The following is a 26001-nucleotide window of genomic DNA, read 5'->3' on the forward strand; positions in this document are numbered from 1 at the left end:
GCTACAGGGCAGTGGGAAGAGCGAGGCTAAGTGCCAGAATTGGCGCATCCTATGGATGCGCCATTTCTCATGCGGCTGACGGCTGGTGTTTCTAGCCTGGGAGGGGGCCAATATTCATGGCACCCTTCCTGGGCTATTAATATCAGCCCCCAGCTGTCTGCCTAGCCTTTGCTAGCTATTAAAATAGGGGAGACCCCACGTCATTTTTTGGGGGGTCCCCCATTTTAATAGCTAGTAAAGGCTAGGTATTCAGCTGGGGGCTGATATTAGTAGCCTGGGAAGCTCCGTGGGTATTACCCCCTTCCCAGGCTTCAAACATCTGCCCCATCCGTCTGCTTAACCTCCGCTAGAGACTAAAATTACGGGGAACCCCACGCCAATTTTTTTTTTAATAAATCCTTTATTTTAACACTAAATGACAAGTACAGTAATCAACACTATCACTGTACTTATATATGTGACTGACATGTTTCTATCTATCTAATCTATGTGTGATGCTCTATTCTTTCTGTTCTAAATTGTCTGGTACCGGTGTATGCTGCTGATGAATGGACGGCTTTTTTAAAGAGACAAAAACACTATTATTATTTTTTAATAAATCCTTTATTTTAACACTAAATAACAAGTACAGTAACCAACACTGTCACTGTACTTATTATATATGTGACTGACATGTTTCTATCTATCTAATCTATGTGTGATGCTCTATTCTTTCTGTTCTAAATTGTCGGGTACCGGTGTATGACGCTGATGAATTGCCGGCCGGCTTTTTTAAAGAGACGGGTGCATGAAAATCGGAGGGCACTAGTGTGTTCCAAGTGCCCTGCTATGTTTTTCATGCACCCTCCTATATACCCTGCCTGCCTGTCTGCCTATATATTCTGACTGCCTGACGTTTAATTGAGCACCGTTCCCATCGATTTGGGCAATTTTTGACCTTCTGCAGACCGCCAGGGGGGACCACCAGAAAAATGCTTGAGTTTCCCATAGACTTACATTGGGCTCGTTGCTCGGGTCGAGCACCCGAGTATTCCAATGTGCTCGACCCGAGCTTCGAGCACCCGAGCATTTTAGTGCTCGCTCATCACTAGTACTTACTTGTTAAATCTCCAACCGTTCCAGTGCTTCCACTTTGGTGCTCATTGATGATCTTTGTGTATTTGGTTGCAGCGATGATGCACCATATTCTGGCCCAGTGTTTTGCCAGCAGTGGTCACGTGTTGTATACGCATATCAACGCTGCAACCAAGTAGAAGAAAAAATTGTCCTTGAGAATCGGAGTGGTATGGAGCTCCCTTGACCATTTTTTCTTTAAATCTTGGAAAACCTCTTTGACGTAAAAGCCATATTTCATTCTTTGTCCAACAATTATACATCATTTTAAGTATTGTATATCTAATGTTGATAAGGGCAGTTCATAACATTTTGTTTAAACATAGAATAAAGCAGCCGTCATGAAGATTAGGAAATGTTCACACTACGTTTTCAGGGTATGCTTAGTTCATGCATTGTTGTGTATGCCAAACTTAATTATAGAACCTCCTTTACAAAACATATTCCAAAGGAGTGTCTTTTCAGCATACATCTGGAAGGTTTGTGTCAAAATACCTTCCTTGTAACTCAGGAGTGGACACAGACAGAAGATGGCCCCTGTGAAAAAACAATGTGCCATTTGCAGTCCAATAGCTCATCATAATGCACAATTCCACCTGCTTTGGAGGTGTAAATGGGCCCATTTTAACCCTTGAGCTCCTGTGCGGCTGCAGAGACTACTCAAATGGTATCTCCTCCCCTGTTGTAACAATGTCTACTATGCTTTTTCCCACAGAGACATCTGGAAAGAGGTATAAAATTCAGTATACTTATTTTTTTAAAATAGAAGTAAATGAGCAAAGTATATTGATGTATGCCCATACAGTGACATACATCAGAAGTATGTCAAGTGCATTTCCAGACATATATCCCTGACATACACTGCAAAAGCAGTGTGAGCAGAGCCCAAGATATAAAACATACAGTGAGGATTCTAATAAACACACAAGGTGATTATTCACTGGAACTACTGTCAGATTGCTATCCACTGCGCTCAGGATATGGAGACAGTGCCCTATGCTGGAGGAAAGTATAAAAGAAGTATTTAGCTCCATTGTGAAGTATAAAGATGAAGTACGGAGACTGCTCCCTGGCCTTACCATCCATATCCAGCCTCTGTATAATGACCTCCAGTTCCACTTCATTGGGCATGTACCCCAGAGACCTCATTGCTGTGCCCAGTTCCTGCTTGGAGATGAATCCATTTCCGTCTCGATCAAACACCTTGAAGGCTTCTCGAATCTCTATGTAGACAGGCAAAAAAGGTTAACTGTTTCCATCCCATTAGACACCTAGAATATATTACATTACACTACTTAGATATTCATGGCAGATGTACAAAATAATGGCCTAATGAAATTGCAAATTAAGAACTTACACATTAAAAGTCTCTTAAATGTAAACCTTATCTTATCTACACTGTAGAAGAATGCAGCTTGTTTCCTTGTAAGGAGAGGAGAGCCTATAGCGTGCTTTTTGGGATTATCGGAAAGTCTAAAAACACTTCTGCCTCCATGGTCACTATGGTACTTTCTTCACATATCTACCTTGTGTATACAGTGGGTACGGAAAGTATTCAGACCCCTTTAAATTTTTCACTCTTTGTTTCATTGCAGCCATTTGGTAAATTCTAAAAAGTTCATTTTTTTTTCTCATTAACCCTTTAACCCCCGAGGGTGGTTTGCACGTTATTGACCAGGCCAATTTTTACAATTCTGACCACTGTCACTTTATGAGGTAATTACTCTGGAACGCTTCAACGGATCCCCCTGATTCTGAGATTGTTTTTTCGTGACATATTGTACTTCATGATTTTGGTAAAATTTCTTCGATATCACTTGCGTTTATTTGTGAAAAAAACGGAAATTTGGCGAAAATTTTGAAAATTTTGCAATTTTCAAAATTTTAATTTTTATGCCCTTAAATCAGAGAGATATGTCACACAAAATACTTAATAAATAACATTTCCCACATGTCTACTTTACATCAGCACAATTTTGGAACCAAATTTTTTTTTGTTATGGAGCTATAAGGGTTAAAAGTTGACCAGCGATTTCTCATTTTTCCAACAAAATTTACAAAACCATATTTTTAGGGACCACATCACATTTGAAGTCACTTTGGGAGGTCTTTATGACAGAAAATACCCAAAAGTGACACCATTCTAAAAACTGCACCCCTCAAGGAGCTCAAAACCACATGCAAGAACTTTATTAACCCTTCAGGTGCTTCACAGGAATTTTTGGAATGTGGAAGAAAAAAATGAACATTTAACTTTTTTTCACAAAAATGTTACTTTAGACCCAATTTTTTTATTTTCTCAGGGGTAACAAGAAAAAATGGACCCCAAAATTTGTTGTGCAATTTCCCCTGGGCACGCATATACCCCATATGTGGGGAAAAAACACTGTTTGGGTGCACGGCAGGGCTCGGAAGGGAAGGAGCGCCATTTGACTTTTTGATTGTAAAATTTGCTTGAATAATTAGCGGACGCCATGTTGCGTTTGGAGAGCCCCTGATGTGCCTAAACATTGGAGCTCCCCCACAAGTGACCCCATTTTGGAAACTAGATCCCCAAGGCACCTATCTAGATGCATAGTGAGCACTTGGAACCCCCAGGTGCTTCACAAATTGATTCGTAAAAATGAAAAAGTGAAAAAAAAAACACTTTTTCATTTTTACGAATCAATTTGTGAAGCACCTGGGGGTTCCAAGTGCTCACTATGCATCTAGATAGGTGCCTTGGGGGGTCTAGTTTCCAAAATGGGGTCACTTGTGGGGGAGCTCCAATGTTTGGGCACACAGGGGCTCTCCAAACGCAACATGGTGTCCGCTAACAATTTGAGCCGATTTTCCATTCAATTTGTTAGCGGACACCATGTTGCATTTGGAGAGTCCCTGTGTGCCCAAACATTGGAGCTCCCCCACAAGTGACCCCATTTTGGAAACTAGACCCCCCAAGGCATCTATCTAGATGCATAATGAGCACTTGGAACACCCAGGTGCTTCACAAATTGATTTGTAAAAATGAAAAAGTGAAAAAAAAACACTTTTTCATTTTTATGAATCAATTTGTGAAGCACCTGGGGGTTCCAAGTGCTCACTATGCATCTAGATAGGTGCCTTGGGTGGTCTAGTTTCCAAAATGGGGTCACTTGTGGGGGAGCTCCAATGTTTGGGCACACAGGAACTCTCCAAATGCAACATGGTGTCCGCTAACAAATTGAATGGAAAATCGGCTCAAATTGTTAGCGGACACCATGTCGCGTTTGGAGAGCCCCTGTGTGCCCAAACATTGGAGCTCCCCCACAAGTGACCCCATTTTGGGAACTAGACCCCCCAAGGCACCTATCTAGATGCATAGTGAGCACTTGGAACCCCCAGGTGCTTCACAAATTGATTCGTAAAAATGAAAAAGTGAAAAAAAAAAACACTTTTTCATTTTTATGAATCTAATGTTAAGGGGTTACAGTACACTCTGCACCCCATCTTGACTGAAAAAAAAACAGAAATGTAGAATTTTTTGCACATTTATTAAAAAAGAAAAACTGAAATATCACATGGTCATAAGTATTCAGACCCTTTGTTCAGACACTCATATTTAAGTCACATGCTGTCCATTTCCTTGTGATCCTCCTTGAGATGGTTCTACTCCTTCATTGGAGTCCAGCTGTGTTTAATTAAACTGATAGGACTTGATTTGGAAAGACACACACCTGTCTATATAAGACCTCACAGCTCACAGTGCATGTCAGCCCAAATGAGAATCATGAGCTCAAAGGAACTGCCCAAGGAGCTCAGAGACAGAATTGTGGCAAGGCACAGATATGGCCAAGGTTATAAAAGAATTTCTGCATTACTCAAGGTTCCTAAGAGCACAGTGGCCTCCATAATCCTTAAATGGAAGAAGTTTGGGACCACCAGAAGTCTTCCTAGACCTGGCGGTCCAGCCAAACTGAGCAATCGTGGGAGAAGAGCCTTGGTGAAAGAGGTAAAGAAGAACCCCAAGATCACTGTGGCTGAGCTCCAGAGATGCAGTAGGGAAATGGGAGAAAGTTCCACAAAGTCAACTATCACTGCAGCCCTCCACCAGTCGGGCCTTTATGGCAGAGTGGCCCGACGGAAGCCTCTCCTCAGTGCAAGACATATGAAAGCTCGCATAGAGTTTGCTCAAAAACACATGGAGGACTCACAGACTATGAGAAATAAGATTCTCTGGTCTGATGAGATGAATATAAAACATTTTTTTATGATAATTCTAAGCGGTATGTGTGGAGAAAACCAGGCACTGCTCATCACCTGCCCAATACAATCCATACAGTGAAACATGGTGGTGGCAATATCATGCTATGGGGGTGTTTTTCAGCTGCAGGGACAGGATGACTGGTTGCAATTGAAGGAAACATGAATGCTGCCAAGTACAGAGATATCCTGGATGAAAACCTCTTCCAGAGTGCTCTGGACCTCAGACTTGGCTGAAGGTTCACCTTCCAACAAGACAATGACCCTAAGCACGCAGCTCAAATAACAAAGGAGTGGCTACAGAACAACTCTGTGACCATTCTTGACTGACCCAGCCAGAGCCCTGACCTAAACCCAATTGAGCATCCCTGGAGAGACCTAAAAATGGCTGTCCACCAATGTTCACCATCCAACCTGACGGAACTGGAGAGGACCCCAAGGAAGAATGGCAGAGGATCCCCAAATCCAGGTGTGAAAAACTTGTTGCATCATTCCTAAGAAGACTCATGGTTGTACTAGCTCAAAAGGGTGCTTCTACTCAATACTGAGCAAAGGGTCTGAATACTTATGACCATGCGATATTTCAGTTTTTCTTTGTTAAGAAATTTGCAAAAAATTCCACATTTCTGTTTTTTTTTCAGTCAAGATGGGGTGCAGAGTGTACTTTAATGAGAAAAAAAAAGAACTTTTTAGAATTTCCAAATGGCTGCAATGAAACAAAGAATGAAAAATTTAAAGGGGTCTGAATACTTTCCGTACCCACTGTATATGCGTAAAGCCACATTCTGACAGGATGTTTTTTAGTGGATTTTGATTTTTTATTAAAAACCTGCAACATATTTACTGTACAAGGCTAGTAACTGGAGTTATGTAAAACCTCATTCACATGCAGTGGATTTTTCCCCAGCAGATTTTTGCTACCCTTTATTCAGTGGTCTTAATGGGACAAAATGCTTAGAATACTTGCGTCTGGGGCATGAATATGATGAGACCAATATCTAAGATTTCTCAGTATTTTCATTCTGAGCTTGTGTGCAGTCAAGTTTCCTTCCACATGCCTAAAATATATTGCAAAGTCTATTGATTTGTCTACCTTGCATATGTATGTTAGAGGATAATTAAACTTTTAAAAATCTTTTGATATGTTTTAACCCTTCAAAAGCACTCTTGATCGGTGGGAGTTTGGGTTCTACAATCACAAAATCATCGGGCACAAGACAGGATAACTTGGCTTATGGGTCAGCATGTAGGACAGACTCTGATACATTTTATTTTAGGGTACAGTCACAAGCAGCATATGTAATAAAGTAGTGTCTGTGACTGGCCTATTCATCAGACTGGGGAGTGCCAGAATCCATGTACCTGCTGCCGGGCAATCTTCATTCAGAAGAATGGTAATGATTTTCAGTTGTAGAAATTTATGTAATAAATTCCACCATGTGTGAATCTACAGATCTAAATAGAAACCCACAATATACGTTGTCATATTGCTTCAATCTTCATCTAGGATTTTTCCAAGAAATAGTCCTAGAAACATAAGGTAAAACATAGTAAGCTATTTAAAAAGCATTGAAACTACACTTTGGGAATTGTTCGCGCATGCAAAAAAAAACGGTCCAAGTGTCATTAATGTTTTGGATCCAGGTTTCATCAGTGTTTGGTCAGTGTGTCAATTTTTACCATCAGACTTTCAACAGTGATTTTCACATATAGAAAATAAATAAATTACAAAGCTTCTACTATACATTAGAATGTTAAACATGGACAGCACACGAATGCCATACTTGTGTTGTCCATGATTTTCACGGATCCATAGACTTGTATTGGTACATTTTATCCGTGATGCTGGAAATAATGGATATGTATCTGTGATTTTTGCACGGGCACACGGATATGTGAACAGCCCCATAATGGGTACATGTTCTATCTGTGAAAATCATGGCTAGAACACATATGTGAGACAGGGATGTCTGAATGAGCCCTTACAGGTTGCTTTAAAGGTAATCCTTGGTTACTGTCTTTGGGTATTTGCACACATTAAGTATTTTCTATTTGCAGTAGATTTATCTGCAATGAAAACAAAATGTAGGCAGGAAAAACACAGCATAAAATGTGCCCTGTTTTTGCATAGGTTGTTGATATGCTTTCACTTCCCCCCCCACACACACTTATTTGAATGGGTGTACAACACTGCAAAAGCACTGAAGGAATTTACATGCTGCAGAATTGAAATAAACACTTTGAAGATTCAAAACTACAAGAAAAAAAAAAAGCAGCGTGTGCATGAGATTTCAGAAATCTCACTCACTTTGCTGGTCCTGATTGGGTACACCTTATCGCGGTGGAATGGCTTTTACACTTTTTTGATCAAAATAGTGGTTACTGAGCACCCCATATTATTTACATGTACTATTACTATGTACTTATTTACTTACTACATATATAGTATATGCTCATTTGCTCATATATAGTATATGTTCATTTCTTTTCTTTTCTTGGGTCTTGTCTGTGAATTGGCCACAGTGTGAACGTGCCCTTACACACTACACGTTTACGAACTTATGCTCCGGCTCATTTCTTTGGTTTTGCTGTAGTTTCTTGTACTTTGTTTAAACAGAGTCGTGATTTCCCCTTTCTGAGCTTGGCATTTCATCTATATAGCTTCCATAGGCGGGGGTCTGAAGAGCCAGACCCCTGTCCTGCTCTGCCTTATTCACATTGAGGTCGGCTGACACAATGTAAGGTTTTAATACTGGAGAAAGGATCGGATCATCCCAATTGGGTATAACTTGTGGTGGGATGGCTTTTACTCTTTTTTGATCAAAATAGTGGTAACTAAGTACCATATGTTATATATATGCACAATTAATATTTATTTACTTACTATGGGTTATATGCTCATTTTGTTTTTTTTTCTTGGATTTTGTCTGTGAAATCGCCACAGTGTGAATGTGCTCTTACACACTGCAAATATACTAATTGGTACCGTAAAATGCTGCATAAACATGGAAAAAATGCAACGTTTGTTAATAAGCCCTTTTTCACTATGACAAAAAGCCTAATATTAAAAAGTTTGAGTAATTGAGTCATCATATGTTCTATATATCTTGTAAAGGTGAATTATGCAATTAGTTCAAACTTTACTGCAAAATATACCTTTGATATAATGATGAATCTCCAGGACATTGCATTATTCATGAGAATAACCATTTACATATTAGTGAAAGGTAAAACAAATGAGTGATTCTGGCAAGCAATGTAATCTAATGGCCAGTCAGTACCTGCCTGCAACATGAGGATCAAAAGGCTGTAAAATTATCAAGATGAACATGAATGAACCACAATGGCACATCTCTTCTGACAATTGTGTCAAGGACAAAGGATGTGACTTCAGTTGAAATATGTATCGAACTTCCAATACATACCACAGATATCTCTTTCTTTTCTAGGATCCATTCCTCATCTTATATTCAGCTTGACCCTTTTTCCCCTGGCTGCCCTTATCCATTGATAAGGATATACACATGTAGATATATATTGATTTACAAGTACAAACATCAAAGGAGACACCTACGTTTTACCGAGTACGTTTGGCCTTTAGAGTTTAATATGATTCATGAGGGAATTTTCTAAGCTTATAAGATAGGTGTAAATGAATATAGCACATAGAATTACATATAAGGGTGATTATCCGCAAATTTTTGCACTGCGGATAACTGTATTTACTTGGTAACCTACAAAATGAATTTTACACAAAAGGAGAACGCAGAAAATAAATATGTAAAATAATCAATAAAGATATGGATATCTGCAGAGGTTACATCTAGGAAACCATGATCATTATTTGTACCCGTACCATACGGTCTTCTCTGGCATTAAAATAAAGAACTGAGAAGGGAAGCGACAGAAATGCTGCCTGAATTATGTAACAAAATGTTGAAAAAAAAAATCAGGAAAGTCTAAAGGAAGGAGAAGAGAGAGAGGAGGAGGAGGAAAAGAGTAGTGGGGGATGTGATAAACCATGGGGTCATGATTATAACCCTTCATTATTCGCACTGCGCTTCCAACATGTACAAATATACTGCAGTGTTGCAAAATCATATTAGAAAACACCATCTATGCTGTATGTGAAGAAACAAAGTGAAGCACCTGGAGATGAAATCTATTCACTGCAGTCACATGATGAGCGGCAGCGCACATTACTGTACACATCATGTAGTCGCACACTCATCTCATCAAAGTTTTTAAGATGTGGAATGTCGCACACATATACAGCTACATAAATAAGCTGTTCCGTAAATCATAGGCGGCATGGTATACATACGCAGAACACAGCCACTCAATGTAAACGTCCCCCTGTGCAGGCAGAGCATGCTCGATGTCCTATAAACACATCCACACTAAACATACAAAAGCTGACTCCTCACACGGGAAAAATCACAATATCTAATACTCAGACACATACACAGGCTCCATGTGGATTTATCCTCTCCACCGAGCCACTCGCTGCCTTCATTCCCACCGCTATTACACCGCTTCTCCTCGTGTGTTGCTCTCATTGAAAGCTCTGCAGGCGCTGTTTATACGGTGTGAAATATACATATATCCAGAAAGAAACCCACTACGTCCACACATTTTTACACCGGCAATGCATGCACACACATACACCGCAGTCCCCAGGTCTCCTTAGCTCACTCCTTTGTGCCTCCTGTTTGAACAAATTGAATTCCTCACAGAAACCTGAGAGGAATTTTAATGGGAGAGAGACAATGAGACCCCATATGTACACACCGGCACCTACCAAATTCACATCTGCTCAGCACTAAATACACCGACCAGTGATGTACACCTATAGCATCAGTAATATATTCATCCTTTACATTCAGAACCATCCACACAAACAGGGACTTAAGTAATCCATATAAAGACAGTGTGTACGGGCTCCTATACACATTTTTTCTGCGATGTCATGAATTTCAATCCGTTTTTTTTTTCTATTCGTTACATTTGTAATATTTGGTTTTCCTATCTTATAAATACACGGGAAAAAAGCCATATTCATAACATGCACCAAAAGAGCAGAAAAACGCCATAAACAAACCTGTTTGAAGTGGGTTTTATATTTTGCTATAGATTTTCTGTAATATCTGGTAACAGTATTTTTTTTTTAGAAAAAAGAAACAAACAGACAACATTTTCTAAAAACCCAACATTTTTCCTGTTGTGTATGAAATCACCCTGAAAATGGCAAGCTCTTTAAGGCCACGTGCACATGTTGAGTATTTGGTGAGTTGTTTACCTCAGTATTTGTAAGCCAAAACCAGGAGTGGGTGTTAAATACAGAAGTGGTGACGTGTTTCTATTATACTTTTCCTCTGATTGTCCCACTCCTGGTTTTGGCTTATAAATACTGAGGTAAAATACTGAACAAATACTCAATATGTGCACATGGCAGGCAAAATCAAGACTTCTTCCATCCAGTTTGCCAATGACCCTGGTGTTTGACCAATGATCTTCTACCACAGTCACTGATGTCTGATAGTTTTATTATTATTATGACAGAGTACAACATATTGGAATATATACAGTTGAAACCAGAAGTTTACATACACTATATAAAAAGACACATATGTTTTTCTGAATATCTGACATGAAATCAAAATAAACCTTTCCCGTTTTAGGTCAATTAAGATTACTATAATTTTTAGTATTTGCCAAATGCCAGAATAATGAGAGAGAGAGAATGTTTAAGGCATTTTTATTACTTACTGCAAAGTCAGAAGTTTACATACATTTCATTAGTATTAGGTACCATTGCCCTTAAACTGAATGACTTGAGTCAAACATTTGAGATATCCTTCCACAAGCTTCTCACAATAGTTGGTCGGAATTTGGGCCCATTCCTCCTGACAAAACTGGTGTAACTGATCCAGGTTTGTTGGTCGCCTTGCTCGCACCTGCCTTTTCAGCTTTGCCCATAAATTTTCAATAGGATTGACATCAGGGCTTTGTAATGGCCACTCCAAAACATTGACTTAGTTATCCTTAAGCCACTTTGTTATAATTTTGGCAGTATGCTTCGGGTCATTGTCCATTTGGAAGACCCATTTCCGCCCAAGTTTTAACTTCCTGGCTGATGTCTTGAGATGTTGCTTCAGTATTGCCACATAATCTTCTTTTCTCGTGACGCAGCAAAACAACCCCACAACATGATGCTGCCAACCCCTGTGTTTCACAGTTGGGATGGTGTTCTTAGGCTTCCAAGCTTCTCCCTTTTTCCTCCAAACGTAACGATGGTCATTATGCCCAAAGAGTTCAATTTTAGTTTCATCAGACCACAGGACATGTCTGCAAAAATTAAGGTCTAATTTTCTGTTTGCATTTGCAAACATTAATCTGGCTTTTTTATGTTTCTTTTGGAGTAATGGCTTCTTCCTGGCAGAGTGGCCTTTCAGCCCATGTTGATACAGTACTCGTTTCACTGTGGATATTGACACAATCTTACCAGCTTCCACCATCATTTTCACAAGGTCTTTTGCTTTTGTTGATATACACATGTCGGACCAAAGCATGTTCATCTCTGGGACACAGAACCCGTCTCCATCCTGAGCGGTATGATGGCTGGACATTCCCATCTTGTTTGTACTTGCATATAATTGTTTTTACAGATGAACGAGGCACCTTCATATATCTTGAAATTGTACCCAAGGATGAGCCAGACTTGTTAAAGTCCACAATTCTCTTCCTGATATCTAGGCTGATTTCTTTAGACTTTCCCATGATGTTATACAAAGAAGTGTCTAGCATCAAAACTGGATATAAATGTACAAAAAATGGCACTTCACACAAATTCATAATCCACCAATCCTGCCCTATATTACTAGTGCAGAGAAAATGAAGAGATCCATAAGTCTAAAATAATCAATTTTATTACATCAATCAAACAATGAGACACACAATGTTAAAAATTATATAAGGGCTAAAAAACAGAGTGCCCAGTTAGAGGGACTAGCTCCTGACCAAGAATCCAATTGTACTGAAGGCTCAAAAATATATGTAAATATCCTAATATAGTCTATCAACATTTATAGAAAACTCCCTTATAGCATATTTATCAACATAGTATGTATGGTTAAATGGCTGTCAACATCATATGTATGATTAGTGGATATCTATAGTATAGGAAGTGCAATATAAAATCTTATAATGGGCTAAAAATTAACCCTATGTTCAGATCCAAATAAATAATGCCTACACACTAATAGAAGCCATAGTGACAATTAGAAATAATAAAAGAAAAGTATTGGAGAAAAAGCTGTATTCCTGAGATGGTGCCAGAAAAAGAGCCAACGTAGGAAAAATGTAGGGCCCAGAGCAGGACGCTGTCCCCCTTGACCCCGAAGCGCATTTCGCCTGCTTGCTTCTTCCACGGGTGTGTCTCTAATTAACTCAGATGTTGCCAAACAAACTATCAGAAGCTTCCAAACACATTGTTTAAGGCATAGTAATCTTAGTGTATGTAAACTTTTGACTTTGCCGTAAGTAATAAAAATGCCTTAAAACATTCTCTCTCTCATTATTCTGGCATTTGGCAAATATTAAAAATTATGGTAATCCTAATTGACCTAAAACGGGAAAGGTTTATTCTGATTTCATGTCAGATATTGAGAAAAACTATGTGTCTTTTTATATAGTGTATGTAAACTTCTGGTTTCAACTGTATATATTTAATAGCTGCAGCTTTTGCTGAGTCAAAAGACAACAGAGCAGCTTTTTTGTTTTAGAGTGCGTTATTAATGTGTTATGTGACCTCTTTGGTTTATTTTGTCACTTCTTTTCTGTAATCTGCCATGTTTCAATGATGGAGAATAATGGTTGCTGTATGTCCCAAGTAAAACACTTCATTCTCCTACAATGTCTAAGTGGTGAATGATTCTGCTGAAAGTTTAAATCTTCAACAGGTTATAGGCCCAGACAAACATAGAAAGAGCACAACACAGCACAGCTTAAAGAAGCACTACCATCAACATTTTTATCCTCTTAATACACTGGGAAAAATACTGTAGGTATTTGATATACTGTCCATTTTGCAAGTTTTCCCACCTACAAAGAATGGAGAGGTCTGTAATTTTTATTGTAGGTACACTTAAACTGTGAGACAGAATCTTAAAAAAAAATCCAGAAAATCGAATTGTATAATTTTTAAATAATTAAATTGCATTTTATTGCATGAAATAAGTATATGATCAGCTACCAACCAGCAAGAATTCTGTCTCTCACAGACCTGTTAGTTTTTCTTTAAGAAGCCCTCCTACTCTGCACTCATTACCTGTATTAATTGTACCTATTTGAACTCATTACCTGTATAAAATACATCTGTCCACACACTCAATCAATCACACTCCAACCTCTCCACCATGGGCAAGACCTAAGAGTTGTCTAAGGACACCAGGGACCAAATTGTAGACCTGCACAAGGCTGGCATGGGCTACAGGACAATAGGCAAGCAGCTTGGTTAGAAGGCAACAACTGTTGGCACAATTATTAAAAAATGGAAGAAATATAAACTGACTGTCAATCTTCCTCTGTCTGGTGCTCCATGCAAAATCTCACCTCATGGGGTAAGGATGATTCTGAGAAAGCACAGGAATTAGCCCAGAACTACATGGGAGGACCTGAACAATGTCCGGAAGAGAGCTGGAACCACAGTCTCAAACATTACCATTAGGAACCCACTACGACGTCATGGATTAAAATCCTGCAGGGCACGCAAGGTCCCCCTGCTTACGTCAGCACATGTTCAGACCCATTTGAAGTTCACCAATGACCATCTGGATGATCCAGAGGAGGCATTGGAGAAGATCATGTGGTCAGATGAGACCAAAATATAACTTTTTGGAATCAACTCCACTCGCCGTATTTGGAGGAAGAAGAAGTATGAGTACAACCTCAAGAATACCATCCCAACTAGCACATGTCCCGGCCCGTTTGAAGTTCACCAGTCACCATCTGGATAATCCAGAGGAGGCATTAGAAAAGATCATGTGGTCAGATGAGACCAAAATATAACTTTTTGGAATCAACTCCACTCGCCGTGTTTGGAGGAAGATGAAGGATAAGTACAACCTCAAGAATACCATCCCAACCGTGAAGCATAGTTGGAGAAACATCATAGTTTGGGAGTGCTTTTCTGCAAAGGGGACAGGACGACTACACCGTATTAAGATAGGAAGGATGGGGTCATGTATTGCGAGATTTTGGCTAACAACCTCCTTTCCTCAGTAAGAGCATTGAAGATGGGTCATGGCTGGACCTTCCAGCATGACAATGACCCGAAACACACATCCAGGTCAACTAAGGAGTGGCTCCGTAAGAAGCATTGCAAGGTCCTGGAGTGGCCTAGCCAGTCTCCAGACCTGATCCCAATAGAAAATCTTTGGAGGGATCTGAAACTCAGTGTTGCCCAGTGACAGATCTGTATGGAAGAGTCGGACAAAATCCCTGCTGCAATGTGTGTAAACTTGGTCAAGAAATGCAGGAAAAGTCTGACCTCTGTAATTGCAAACAAAGGTTTCTGTACCAAATATCAAGTTCTGTTTTTCTATTATATCAAATACATATTTTATGCAATAGAAATGCAAATTATGTAAAAATCATACAATGTGATTTTCAGGATATTGTTTTAATATTCTGTCTCTCACAGTTAAAGTGTGTGTAACTACGATAAAAATAAATAAAAATTCCAGACCTCTTCATCCTTGTAGGTGGGAAAACTTGCAAAATCAGCAGTGTATCAAATACTTATTTTCCTCACTGTATATTGCAGTCATATTCAGTAGCACTGTGCACTTACAATTGCTCATTTTGCCTTTCTGCTCAGTTAATTCTTTGCTTTTCCATTAGGTCTATGAAATCCCATGATTAAAAGCAGACTAGCTGAATCCTTCTAAGCTCTATGTAGAAACAGGAAGTCTCTTTTCCCTATATATCATAACAGCAAAAGTCCTTGGCAGGGGGGGAGTAGCGGAGCAGCAGGTCAGGAGTTGAAGAGGGGGATGACTCATGCAGGGAAAAGAGACTTCCTGTTTCTACATAGAGCTTAGAAGGATTCAGCTAGTCTCTGTTAAATCATGTGATGTCATAGACCTAATGGAAAAGCGAAGAATTAACTGGGTAGAAGGGCAAAAGGAGCAATTTTAATTAAGCAGTGCTGTATAATATGATGACTGCAATATACTGAGAGGATAAAAATGTGATGGGAGTGCTTCTTTAATGAACAGACTCATAAAAGGAATATTCCTCAGGTTCCACAAGGAAAATGGTCAGTAGCTCAGTGCTTAAACTTACAGTGGCCAAAATGAATAGTGATTATCATCAGCCATGGAAGTTTAAAGTGAACTGAAAATATTATTGTCCAGAGATGACTTGTGGGAAATTATTACTACTGAGAGACTTCAAATTAATAATCAGGAATGATATGAGAAAAGCACACAGGCAAGAGCCATCATTCGCTTATAAGTGAAGAATGACCAGCTGATCCACATAAGACATTAAAACACCACTAAAGCCATCAGGAATGCACTGCAAAAGCTACATGAGAGATCCAGTCTAAACAGCAAAGAATTATACAGTCAGTCCTTGACTTATACACCAACTTGCATATGACCCTTAGTTACAGATGTCGGATATTAAAAAAAAAACATCCTAATACTCACCTCACCGCTGAAGTCTCTGGCCAGCGACCGGTCCTCTTCTTTCCACCGTGGCGTGCTGCATCTCCAGCCTCTTCACTATAGACCAGGACCTCGTTATCGCAACCCTATGATGTACAGAGGGCTCTGGCCTGGACCCGGCTGTAAGTCCTGGCCTACAGTGAAGAGGCCAGAGAAGCGGTGCACCTGACGACAGAAAATAGAAAACCAGATGGTGAGCAGAGGGTCAGCCGGAGAGGTGAGTATTGGTTTCTAAAAAAAAAAAGCTTCTCTGGCCACCCTGCTACTCGCCATCCTGTTCTCTTCTTTCCACTGTCACGCACCCCATCTCCAAGACTTCCAGGCGCGCTCACGTCCGCGACCTTATGAAGCACAGTAACCTCTGTGGCCTGAACATGGCCAGAAGACCTGATGTAAAGTGTAGAGCCCAGAGATGCGGGGCTCCACGGTGGAAAGAAGAAGCCTGGATTGTGGGTGGCATGCAGCAGGGTGGTCAAAGCAGTCAGTGGTGATGTGAGTATAAGTTGGTTTTTTTTCCTCAGTGTTGCACCAACTTACAAACGTATCTGGGTTACGAACAAACCTACAGAATGCATTTTGTTTGTAACCAGTGACTGCCTGTACTCTTAAGCAAAGTGTACAAAATGAAACTTAATTTAGAAAATGTTATGCATGAGAAAATAGGTACAAATTTGGAAGTGATTGTACATGTTGCAGCCAAATTGCTATAAAGTTTACCTGACACATACAGTGCACTGATTAATGCAATATACACAAGTCATAAGATACACCTGACAATAGAATTTTTAAAGACCAGGCTTGTAGATGAACGCCAGAGAAGAAAGGAACCTGTGCAGGACTCTACAGGGTACTCTCTTAGGGTAGGTTCACACAACCGATTTCTCCACTTCTGATAAAAATTATCTGATTATTCTGATCAGACTTTGATCAGAATTTGATCCGAGTAGCATCAGCATTTCTTGGACATGGAGAGAACCCAAAAAAATTCTCCACCTTCTCCATTCTGACAGTCCGTGAAAATTGGACCGCACTTGGATGTCATCCGAGAGCAGTCTCATCTTTTTCACAGACCCACAGACTTGCATTTCCGATTTTGATCTGACACATGGATCAAAATTGGACATGTCTCGGTCCGGGGAAAATATCGATCATGTGCACAGCCCAATAGAATATCATAGGTACGAGTGCTATCCGTGAAAACCACGGATAGCATTCGTCCAAGAAAATTGGCTGTGTGCATGAGCCCTTAAAGCAACAGATACAAGGTCACACATGAAGGAAACTAGAGCATGTTTCAGATTCAACAGAGACATGTAAAGAAAGTCTGTACAACATGCAAACCAGAACAACAGAAACAATTTTCAAAATGAACTAAACAACATATCGAAGCTGAAAACTCAGATCCATGTGCAAATAATTGGAAAGGCATCTTTAAAGTGACAATCAGAAATTACAAGATTGGTGCATCAACTCTGGAGCAACAAGTCACATGACAACGAAGAGAAGCTTTTTCACAGAACTTGACAAAAATAACTAAGAAGCAATCGATCTTGCTGATGGAAGCAAAATAAATGCAGAAAGTACAGTAAAAATTAACAGAATGTAGCCATACTACTAATATACATTGGTACTCATCTGGCTCCAGTGCCAGACCATCCTCCCTTCTCCTCAGTGCTAACCAGTAGCGGGTTACTCCCTTAACCTGTCAAGCACATGATCATCAACCAAAGCCTTTTAAGGCTGGCTCAGGCAGCCGTGTGTTCCTGAGTATTTAGAAAGCAGTGTTTGTTAGGAGTTTGTTTCGCCTTCCACTTGACTCAGCTCCAGCCAGGTATCTAGTTATCTCCTCTGCTACTCCTGGCTTAAGATCCCAGATTACCCAACTTCTTACAATTGTTTGCCGACCAGTTTGTCAATACATTTCAGCCATTTATGTGTGTGTCCATGGCATTTCTGCAAGCAAGTTACTAATTTGTGACTACTTCATTGCTATCCTGAGACTGAACATGTCCACGTAACAAATTCCAGATTGCATACGCCTTATATACCATATCCCTGCTGGAAGTTACATCTACTGATCTTATGTATCCTCACACCTGGCTCTGCTTCATCTAGTAATTCTTGCTCCTCTGATTTGCCTGACATCCAGGATACCCTGCTGTCTTGGTCCTTGCTCATCTATGTGTCGTCTATCAAGACTTGCTCTGCTGCACTATTACCTCTGGTCCGAGCTGCTCACCCTGACTTATTACTTAGAAATACACCTCACTAGGTGATTTTATAACAGAGGTGTTATATGTTTCCAGTTTGAAAGGAGGACTGTATCCATATCCATAAAGTATACAACAGCTAAGGGACTCTCCATAAAATTCCAAAGGAACAAATGTTCTATTATGGATAGAAAGTATGTGATAACTAATGCTAAAGTGGATGACAATTTACATAATCTCAATATAGCAAAAGAACAGGTGAGGCTCTGCACACATAGACACATTCCACCACTACCACTGGTACGTGGTTTATCTGTTAGCGGGTTTAACAAATGTGGATTCTCCACTTGCAAAACCTGCACATTTGTTTCCAAAAAAATACCTTTTCTAATAATAATAATTCTAAGACGTATCCCATTAAAGGCTTTTTAAACTGCAATTCAGGCCATGTGGTCTATATAATTGAATGTACTACTTGCGATTTAAAATATATTGGTTCCACTACTAGGAAATTCAAAATAAGCTTAAGGGAACCTTTAGACGATATAGTTCATCCATCATATTGTAGTATTTCTAATGCTTCTAGACATTTTATTAATTGTCACAATAGATGAACAGATAGCCTCTCAACATATGCAACTGAACATACAGTACAGACCAAAAGTTTGGACACACCTTCTCATTTAAAGATTTTTCTGTATTTTCATGACTATGAAAATTGTACATTCACACTGAAGGCATCAAAACTATGAATTAACACATGTGGAATTATATACGTAACAAAAAAGTGTGAAACAACTGAAAATATGTCTTATATTCTAGGTTCTTCAAAGTAGCCACCTTTTGCTTTGATGACTGCTTTGCACACTCTTGGTATTCTCTTGATGAGCTTCAAGAGGTAGTCACCGGAAATGGTTTTCACTTCACAGGTGTGCCCTGTCAGGTTTAATAAGTGGGATTTCTTGCCTTATAAATGGGGTTGGGACCATCAGTTGTGTTGTGCAGAAGTCTGGTGGATACACAGCTGATAGTCCTACTGAATAGACTGTTAGAATTTGTATTATGGCAAGAAAAAAGCAGCTAAGTAAAAAAAAACGAGTGGCCATCATTACTTTAAGAAATGAAGGTCAGTCAGTACGAAAAATTGGGCAAACTTTGAAAGTGTCCCCAAGTGCAGTTGGAAAAACCATCAAACGCTACAAAGAAACTGGCTCACATGAGGACCGCCCCAGGAAAGGAAGACCAAGAGTCACCTCTGCTTCTGAGGATAAGTTTATCCGAGTCACCAGCCTCAGAAATCGCAGGTTAACAGCAGCTCAGATTAGAGACCAGGTCAATGCCACACAGAGTTCTTGCAGCAGACACATCTCTTCAGCAACTGTTAAGAGGAGACTTTGTGCAGCAGGCCTTCATGGTAAAATAGCTGCTAGGAAACCACTGCTAAGGACAGGCAACAAGCAGAAGAGACTTGTTTGGGCTAAAGAACACAAGGAATGGACATTAGACCAGTGGAAATCTGTGCTTTGGTCTGATGAGTCCAAATTTGAGATCTTTGGTTCCAATCACCGTGTCTTTGTGCGACGCAGAAAAGGTGAACGAATGGACTCTACATGCCTGGTTCCCACCGTGAAGCATGGAGGAGGAGGTGTGATGGTGTGGGGGTGCTTTGCTGGTGACACTGTTGGGGATTTATTCAAAATTGAAGGCATACTGAACCAGCATGGCTACCACAGCATCTTGCAGCAGCATGCTATTCCATCCGGTTTGCGTTTAGTTGGACCATCATTTATTTTTCAACAGGACAATGACCCCAAACACACCTCCAGGCTGTGTAAGGGCTATTTGACCAAGATGGAGAGTGATGGGGTGCCATGCCAGATGACCTGGCCTCCACAGTCACCAGACCTGAACCCAATCGAGATGGTTTGGGGTGAGCTGGACCACAGAGTGAAGGCAAAAGGGCCAACAAGTGCTAAGCATCTCTGGGAACTCCTTCAAGATTGTTGGAAGACCATTTCCGGTGACTACTAGTGTTGAGCGAGTATGTTCTATTAACCCTTTCGGCTAGTATGCTCGGGCCGAGCTCCGAGTATTTACAGCTGCTTTATTTCATGTGAGGAATGTGTAAGAAATAGACTTTCCTCACGTAATAAAACTGTCAAACAGTCGCAAATCATGCACACGGGAGCGATTCAACCATATCACCGAGCAGCTATAAATACTCGGAGCTCGGCCCGAGCATACTCGGACAGAACATACTCGGCTCAACACTAGTGACTACCTCTTGAAGCTCATCAAGAGAATGCCAAGAGTGTGCAAAGCAGTCATCAAAGCAAAAGGTGGCTACTTTGAAGAACCTAGAATATAAGACATATTTTCAGTTGTTTCACACTTTTTTGTTAAGTATATAATTCCACATGTGTTAATTCATAGTTTTAATGCCTTCAGTGTGAATGTGCAATTTTGATAGTCAAAAAAATACAGAAAAATCTTTAAATGAGAAGGTGTATCCAAACTTTTGGTCTGTACTGTATACCCAGACATATGCGCAGCGGTAATAGCCAAAAAACACTCCATAACAGGGAAGCCTATTGGATCTTTGTTCCTGATACTAGGGTCCCTTTAGGTTTGAATTTGAGGAGAGAATTCATGCTACACTATTAACTTGGTGTTATTATTTTTTTAAATATTTGTTATTGATTTTATCCTAGTTTTTCTTTGCCTCTCTTGGATACTATAGGATTATACCTTGGAAACGTAATCTCTCACCTGCAGCGTGTGCTACTAATTGGTGTCAGCATTTAAGGCATCCTCCTTTCTGCTCAACCCATATTCATACCAAGTCTAAGAACGTGCTTGACGTTCGAAACGCATCTGGTAGTAGCGATTGCATATTCCCTTGTTCCCCCGCTTCTCCAGTTGCACTATAGTTTGACATATCTACACACATGTACCAAGATCTTGTCTGGATTTTTAATATGAAGTTTACATAAAGAAACCACTCTTTTTTACCATTACATGGCGTCCTGGGAGCTGGATCAATTCGTCTTTTTCCAGTACACATAGACACAATGACTGTTAGCCATTGACTGGAGAGAGACATTCCAGGCTAATAAACAGGATCAGTCAGGGCTGCCACCAGGAATTTCAAGGCCTCGCACTGGAAAAATTTTCGAACCCTCCTTGAGACTCCTCCCGGCTCCACCCCAGCTTCGCATCCACCCCTCAAATCTTCCACAGTCCCACTGCCACTCTTGGAAAAACTTCACTTCTGTACGACGTCCTCAACAATCATACATTAACAGTTCCCATCGAACACCATATCACATAACTGGCCAGCAGCTTTTGTTTTGGCCAAAAGATTTTAAGCCACCACCACGACAAGGTAAGCTCTTTTAGTAAGGCCCTACTCTACTCTAACCTATTAAACATTTATTAAAATATTCAATACTTTTTTAGGTATATTTTTATTTATTTTTTCTTTAAGGAAATGTGTCACATACATTTTGTAAAATGACCAATAATACCACATATTACAACCACCACATGGTGACTAAATAATACCATGTATAAGGGATAAATACCACCACACCATGACCAGATCACATATTACCACCACATAGTGACCGAATAATACCACATACAAGGACAAATACCCCAACACCGTAACCAGACCCCATGTTACCACCACACAGTGACTGAATACTACAATACTGATCATTAATAAAAAAAAAACACAATACTAATATTACCATGAGTGCCATTATGCACAGGATCTCTGTGTATAGTGTACAGTATCAGAGTACAGGTAATACAGTGACTCACCAGTAACATTATACACAGGAGGTCTGTATATAGTGTCAGTGTACAGTAATACAGTGATCACTGGTGACGTCATACACAGCAGTTCTGTATATAGTATATAGTGTACAGGTAATACAGAAATCACTAGTGACATTATACACTGGAGCTCTTTATATAGTGTCAGTGTATAGTGTAAGTGAACAGGTAATACACTGACTCACCAGTGATGTCTCTAGTTGAAGATATTCATCTTCGCTTTTCTTCTTCATCCAGCGCAGACAGCCATCACTCGTCTCTGCAGAAAATAACACACAGTTATGTAGAGCATATTCTCCAATTTTTCCCCAACTTCTACCCTGTGCCAGATGAAGAAAAAAAGCGACATAGTGTCATCTTGCACAGTAACAGGAGCAGGACCCCCCCCCCACTGAAAAAAGTATCCTCAAAAATAAAATACATCACAGCAGTAGTAATATCCCTTAATTAGCCCCTACAGTAATAATTTACCACATCCTGCACCATGTGTCTCCCATCCTGCCCCAGGTGTTTCCTATCCTGCTCCATGTGTCACTCATCCTGCCCCATGTGTCATCCATCGTGCCCCATGTGTAATGCATCCTGCCCCATGTGTTATCCATCCTGCCCCCAAGTGTTATCCACCCTACCCCCATGTATTATCCATCCTGCCCCCATATGTTATCTATCCTGCCCCCATGTGTTATCCATCCTGCCCCATGTGTCATCCATCCTGCCCCATGTGTCATTCATCCTGCCCCATGTGTCATGCATCCTGTCCCATGTGTTATCCATCCTGCCCCATGTGTCATTCATCCTGCCCCATGTGTCTCTGTAACATCCCTGGCAACGTGCTGGCATGGCTTACCATCTCCCACCATGCAAGACCGCCAACTTACCTACCAGTCCAGGCTGTGCACTATACTCCTCTAGTTGCTGTGTGCATGTCTCTTGTCTGCAGGCTTAGGATGGCAACGCTGGTACTTCCTGATTCTGAAAGTTACAGTGTGCGCAGTCCTAATGCGTCTCCAGCCTATTGCTGTGAGTCACTGGATACTTAAACCTCCTCCACCCAGCGGGAGGTGCCTGAGCATCACTTTCTTACAGTGTGTTCTGTGCAATTGTGTGTTGCCAGGTCCTGTCTAACTGTAAGTTGCCAGGTCCTGTCCTAGTCTATTTCCGCCACCCTGGGGGCTGAATGTCCAGGCTCGTTCCTGTGTCAGTTCCTGACTGAACTGTGTCCTAACCCATTACCTGTTTGTCTCCATGTCCGATCCTTCCCTTTTCCTGCAGTGTCTGAACCAGTACCTAACTCCTACTCGTTGTCTCTGTAGTTCTGTTTGTGAGTTTTGTGTCCACTCGCTACTTCATAGCAAGTACCTTGAGCGTATCTGGTTCTGCTTGTCCCGTTTCCCTGCCTCTGTATCTACCTCCTGTGTTTTAGCTATCTTCCTGTGTTTCCCTGTCCCTGTCTGTTCCATGTGAACAGAGCCCTGTCCTGTCTGTCCGCTCTTGTGCGGTACTGCTCTGCTCAGCTTCCCCTCTGCATCTGCGGCTCTGCTCCGCTTCCCCTCCGCACCTACGGCTCTACTCTGATCTGCCCTGCTCTGCTTGCCCTCCGCACCTGCGGCTCTGCCCTGCTCCACTTGCCCTCCGCACCTGCGGCTCTGCTCTGCCCTGCTCCACTTGCCCTCTGCACCTGCAGCTCTGCTCTGCCCTGCTCGCCCTCCCCACCTGCGGCTCTGCTCTGCCCTGCTCCGCTTGCCCTCCGCACCTGCGGCTCTGCTCTGCCCTGCTCCACTTGCCTTCCGCACCTGCGGCTCTGCTCTGCCCTGCTCCACTTGCCCTCCGCACCTGCGGCTCTGCTCTGCTCTGCCCTGCTCCGCTTGCCCTCTGCACCAGCAGCTCTGCTCTGCCCTGCTCTGCTTGCCCTCTGCACCTGTGGCTCTGCTCTGCCCTGCTCCGCTTGCCCTCCGCACCTGCGGCTCTGCTCTGCCCTGCTCCGCTTGCCCTCCGCACCAGTGGCTCTGCTCTGCCCTGCTCCGCTTGCCCTTTGCTCTGCTGTGCCCTGTTCCGTTTGCCCTCCACACCTGCGGCTCTGCTCTGCTCTGCCCTTCTCCGCTTGCCCTCCGCACTTGTGGCTCTGTTCTGCTCTGCCCTGCTCAGCTCGCCCTCCGCACCTGTGACTCTGTTCCTGTATCCCAGTCTGTACTGGTCCCTATCCAGCCTGTTTACCTACCTGCCAGTACCCGCCTGTCTGCATAGCAGCCGTGCCTGCCAGTACCCACCTGTCCGCATACCAGCCGTGCCTGCCAGTACCCACCTGTCTGCATACCAGACAAACCTGCCCGTTCCTGCATTCCCCGATGTGGGTCAACAGCTGTGACTGGGGTCTGACCTGGAGTAGCACCTGGGCCACCTCCCACGTCCCTCCTCAGACCATGGAGTCGATTAGGCCGCTGTGCGTCCGTGGTCGGATCTGGCGAGGTCCCTAGTCATGCCCCTCCAGGCACTCCTCGGTTCGTGGCCTAGTGGGACCACTAACCACGCTCACACCAAACAGTCCGGGCATGAGCATAACAGTCTCCCATCCTGCCCCAGGTGTCTCCCATCCTGCCCCAGGTGTCTCCCATCCTGCCTCATGTGTCATCCATCCTGCCTCATGTGTCATCCATCCTGCCCCATGTGTCATCATCCTGTCCCATGTGTAATCCATCCTGCCCCATATGGTCTCCCATCCTGCCCTAGGTGTCATTCATTCTGCGCCAGGTGTCATCCATCCTGCCCCAGGTGGCTCTCATCCTGCCCCAGGTGTCTCCTATCCTGCCCCAGGTGTCTCCATCGTGCCCCATATGATCTGACATCCTCCCTGTGTCTGCACCCTGCCCCATACCTCTAAATCCTGCCCCAAGTGTCTGTACTCTGCCCCATGTGTCTTCATCCTGCCCCCATATGTCTGCTTTCAGTACAATAAAGTAAAAAAAAAAAGTTTCTTTTTACATGGCTGTGGTCCAGCAGCGTCCTCTTCCTCATCCATTTGAGGCACGGACATATAACAGTGACATCATACACTGGCGATGTGCGCACTGACGTCAGCTGCCAGCCTCTGATTGGCTGACGGCTGTTAACTGTTGCCGGTGACTTCCTGGACGGCAATAGATTTGAACTGAGTGTGTATCCGAGGACGCACATTCAATTACTGAGCCGGCCGAATCTTGCCGCTAGGGACTGGTGAGCAGAAGCAAAAGAGGGGGGCCCGGTCCGGGCCCCATATGCCAGTAAGGGCAATAATGCCCTGATGGTTGCCCTTGGCTCAGCCTAATACACAGAGCTTTAAAGAGGCCAGCATTTGTTCTTATATCATCCCCACAGCTCTCTCCCCAGAGTATGCCATTTTTGCTTGCTTTTGTTTTTTTAAATACAACATATGTTTCCAAATTAGTGCTAATTTTTAACTGACCACTTTTGACCTTGTGACAGGTCCTTTTCAAAGGGAATCCGTCATGTCCTCAAATACTATGAATCTGCAGTTATAGGGTTAATCTGCAGGTTAATAGCATTCCAATTTTGTAGGGCCCCCTTATTGAAAGCACAGCTACTTAGAGCAAATTAACATTTTTCCTCCTGGAAGTGGTCAGCTTTTAGCCATTGAGGCATGCCAGAGTGGTCTGAGTCACTGCTCAGTACACAGTGAGCTGTGGCTGTGAGGTTGCCCTGTCACAATTTATTAACTGCTCCCTCTGCAGGGTATCTGTGCACAGCGAGCTGTCAAAGTGCTGGGGCATGTTTACAGCCATGGCTCACTGAAGCTGCTCCAGTACGCCTCTATGAATAAAGTTATTTTTCTCCCAGAAGCCGCACTTTTAGTAAGATGGCCGAACAACATTGCATTGCTTTTAACCTAC

At 41.9% G+C, this 26001-nt stretch overlaps 1 protein-coding gene across 1 annotated transcript in view; it reads right to left on the bottom strand.

Moving 5' to 3' along the window:
* The window catches only part of CABP7 (calcium binding protein 7), a 241594-nt gene that overhangs the window by 111074 nt on the left and 104519 nt on the right, over nt 1-26001 (bottom strand). Inside the window, exon 2 of the mRNA XM_073653833.1 lies at nt 2193-2336. Within this exon, the coding sequence (XP_073509934.1) occupies nt 2193-2336 (144 nt within the window). The remainder of the gene's footprint in view (nt 1-2192; nt 2337-26001) is intronic.

Source organism: Phyllobates terribilis, unplaced genomic scaffold, assembly GCF_046119375.1.
Source record: "Phyllobates terribilis strain yellow unplaced genomic scaffold, ASM4611937v1 Scaffold_1__5_contigs__length_1240528914, whole genome shotgun sequence".
In the NCBI taxonomy this organism is placed as follows: Eukaryota; Metazoa; Chordata; class Amphibia; order Anura; family Dendrobatidae; genus Phyllobates; species Phyllobates terribilis.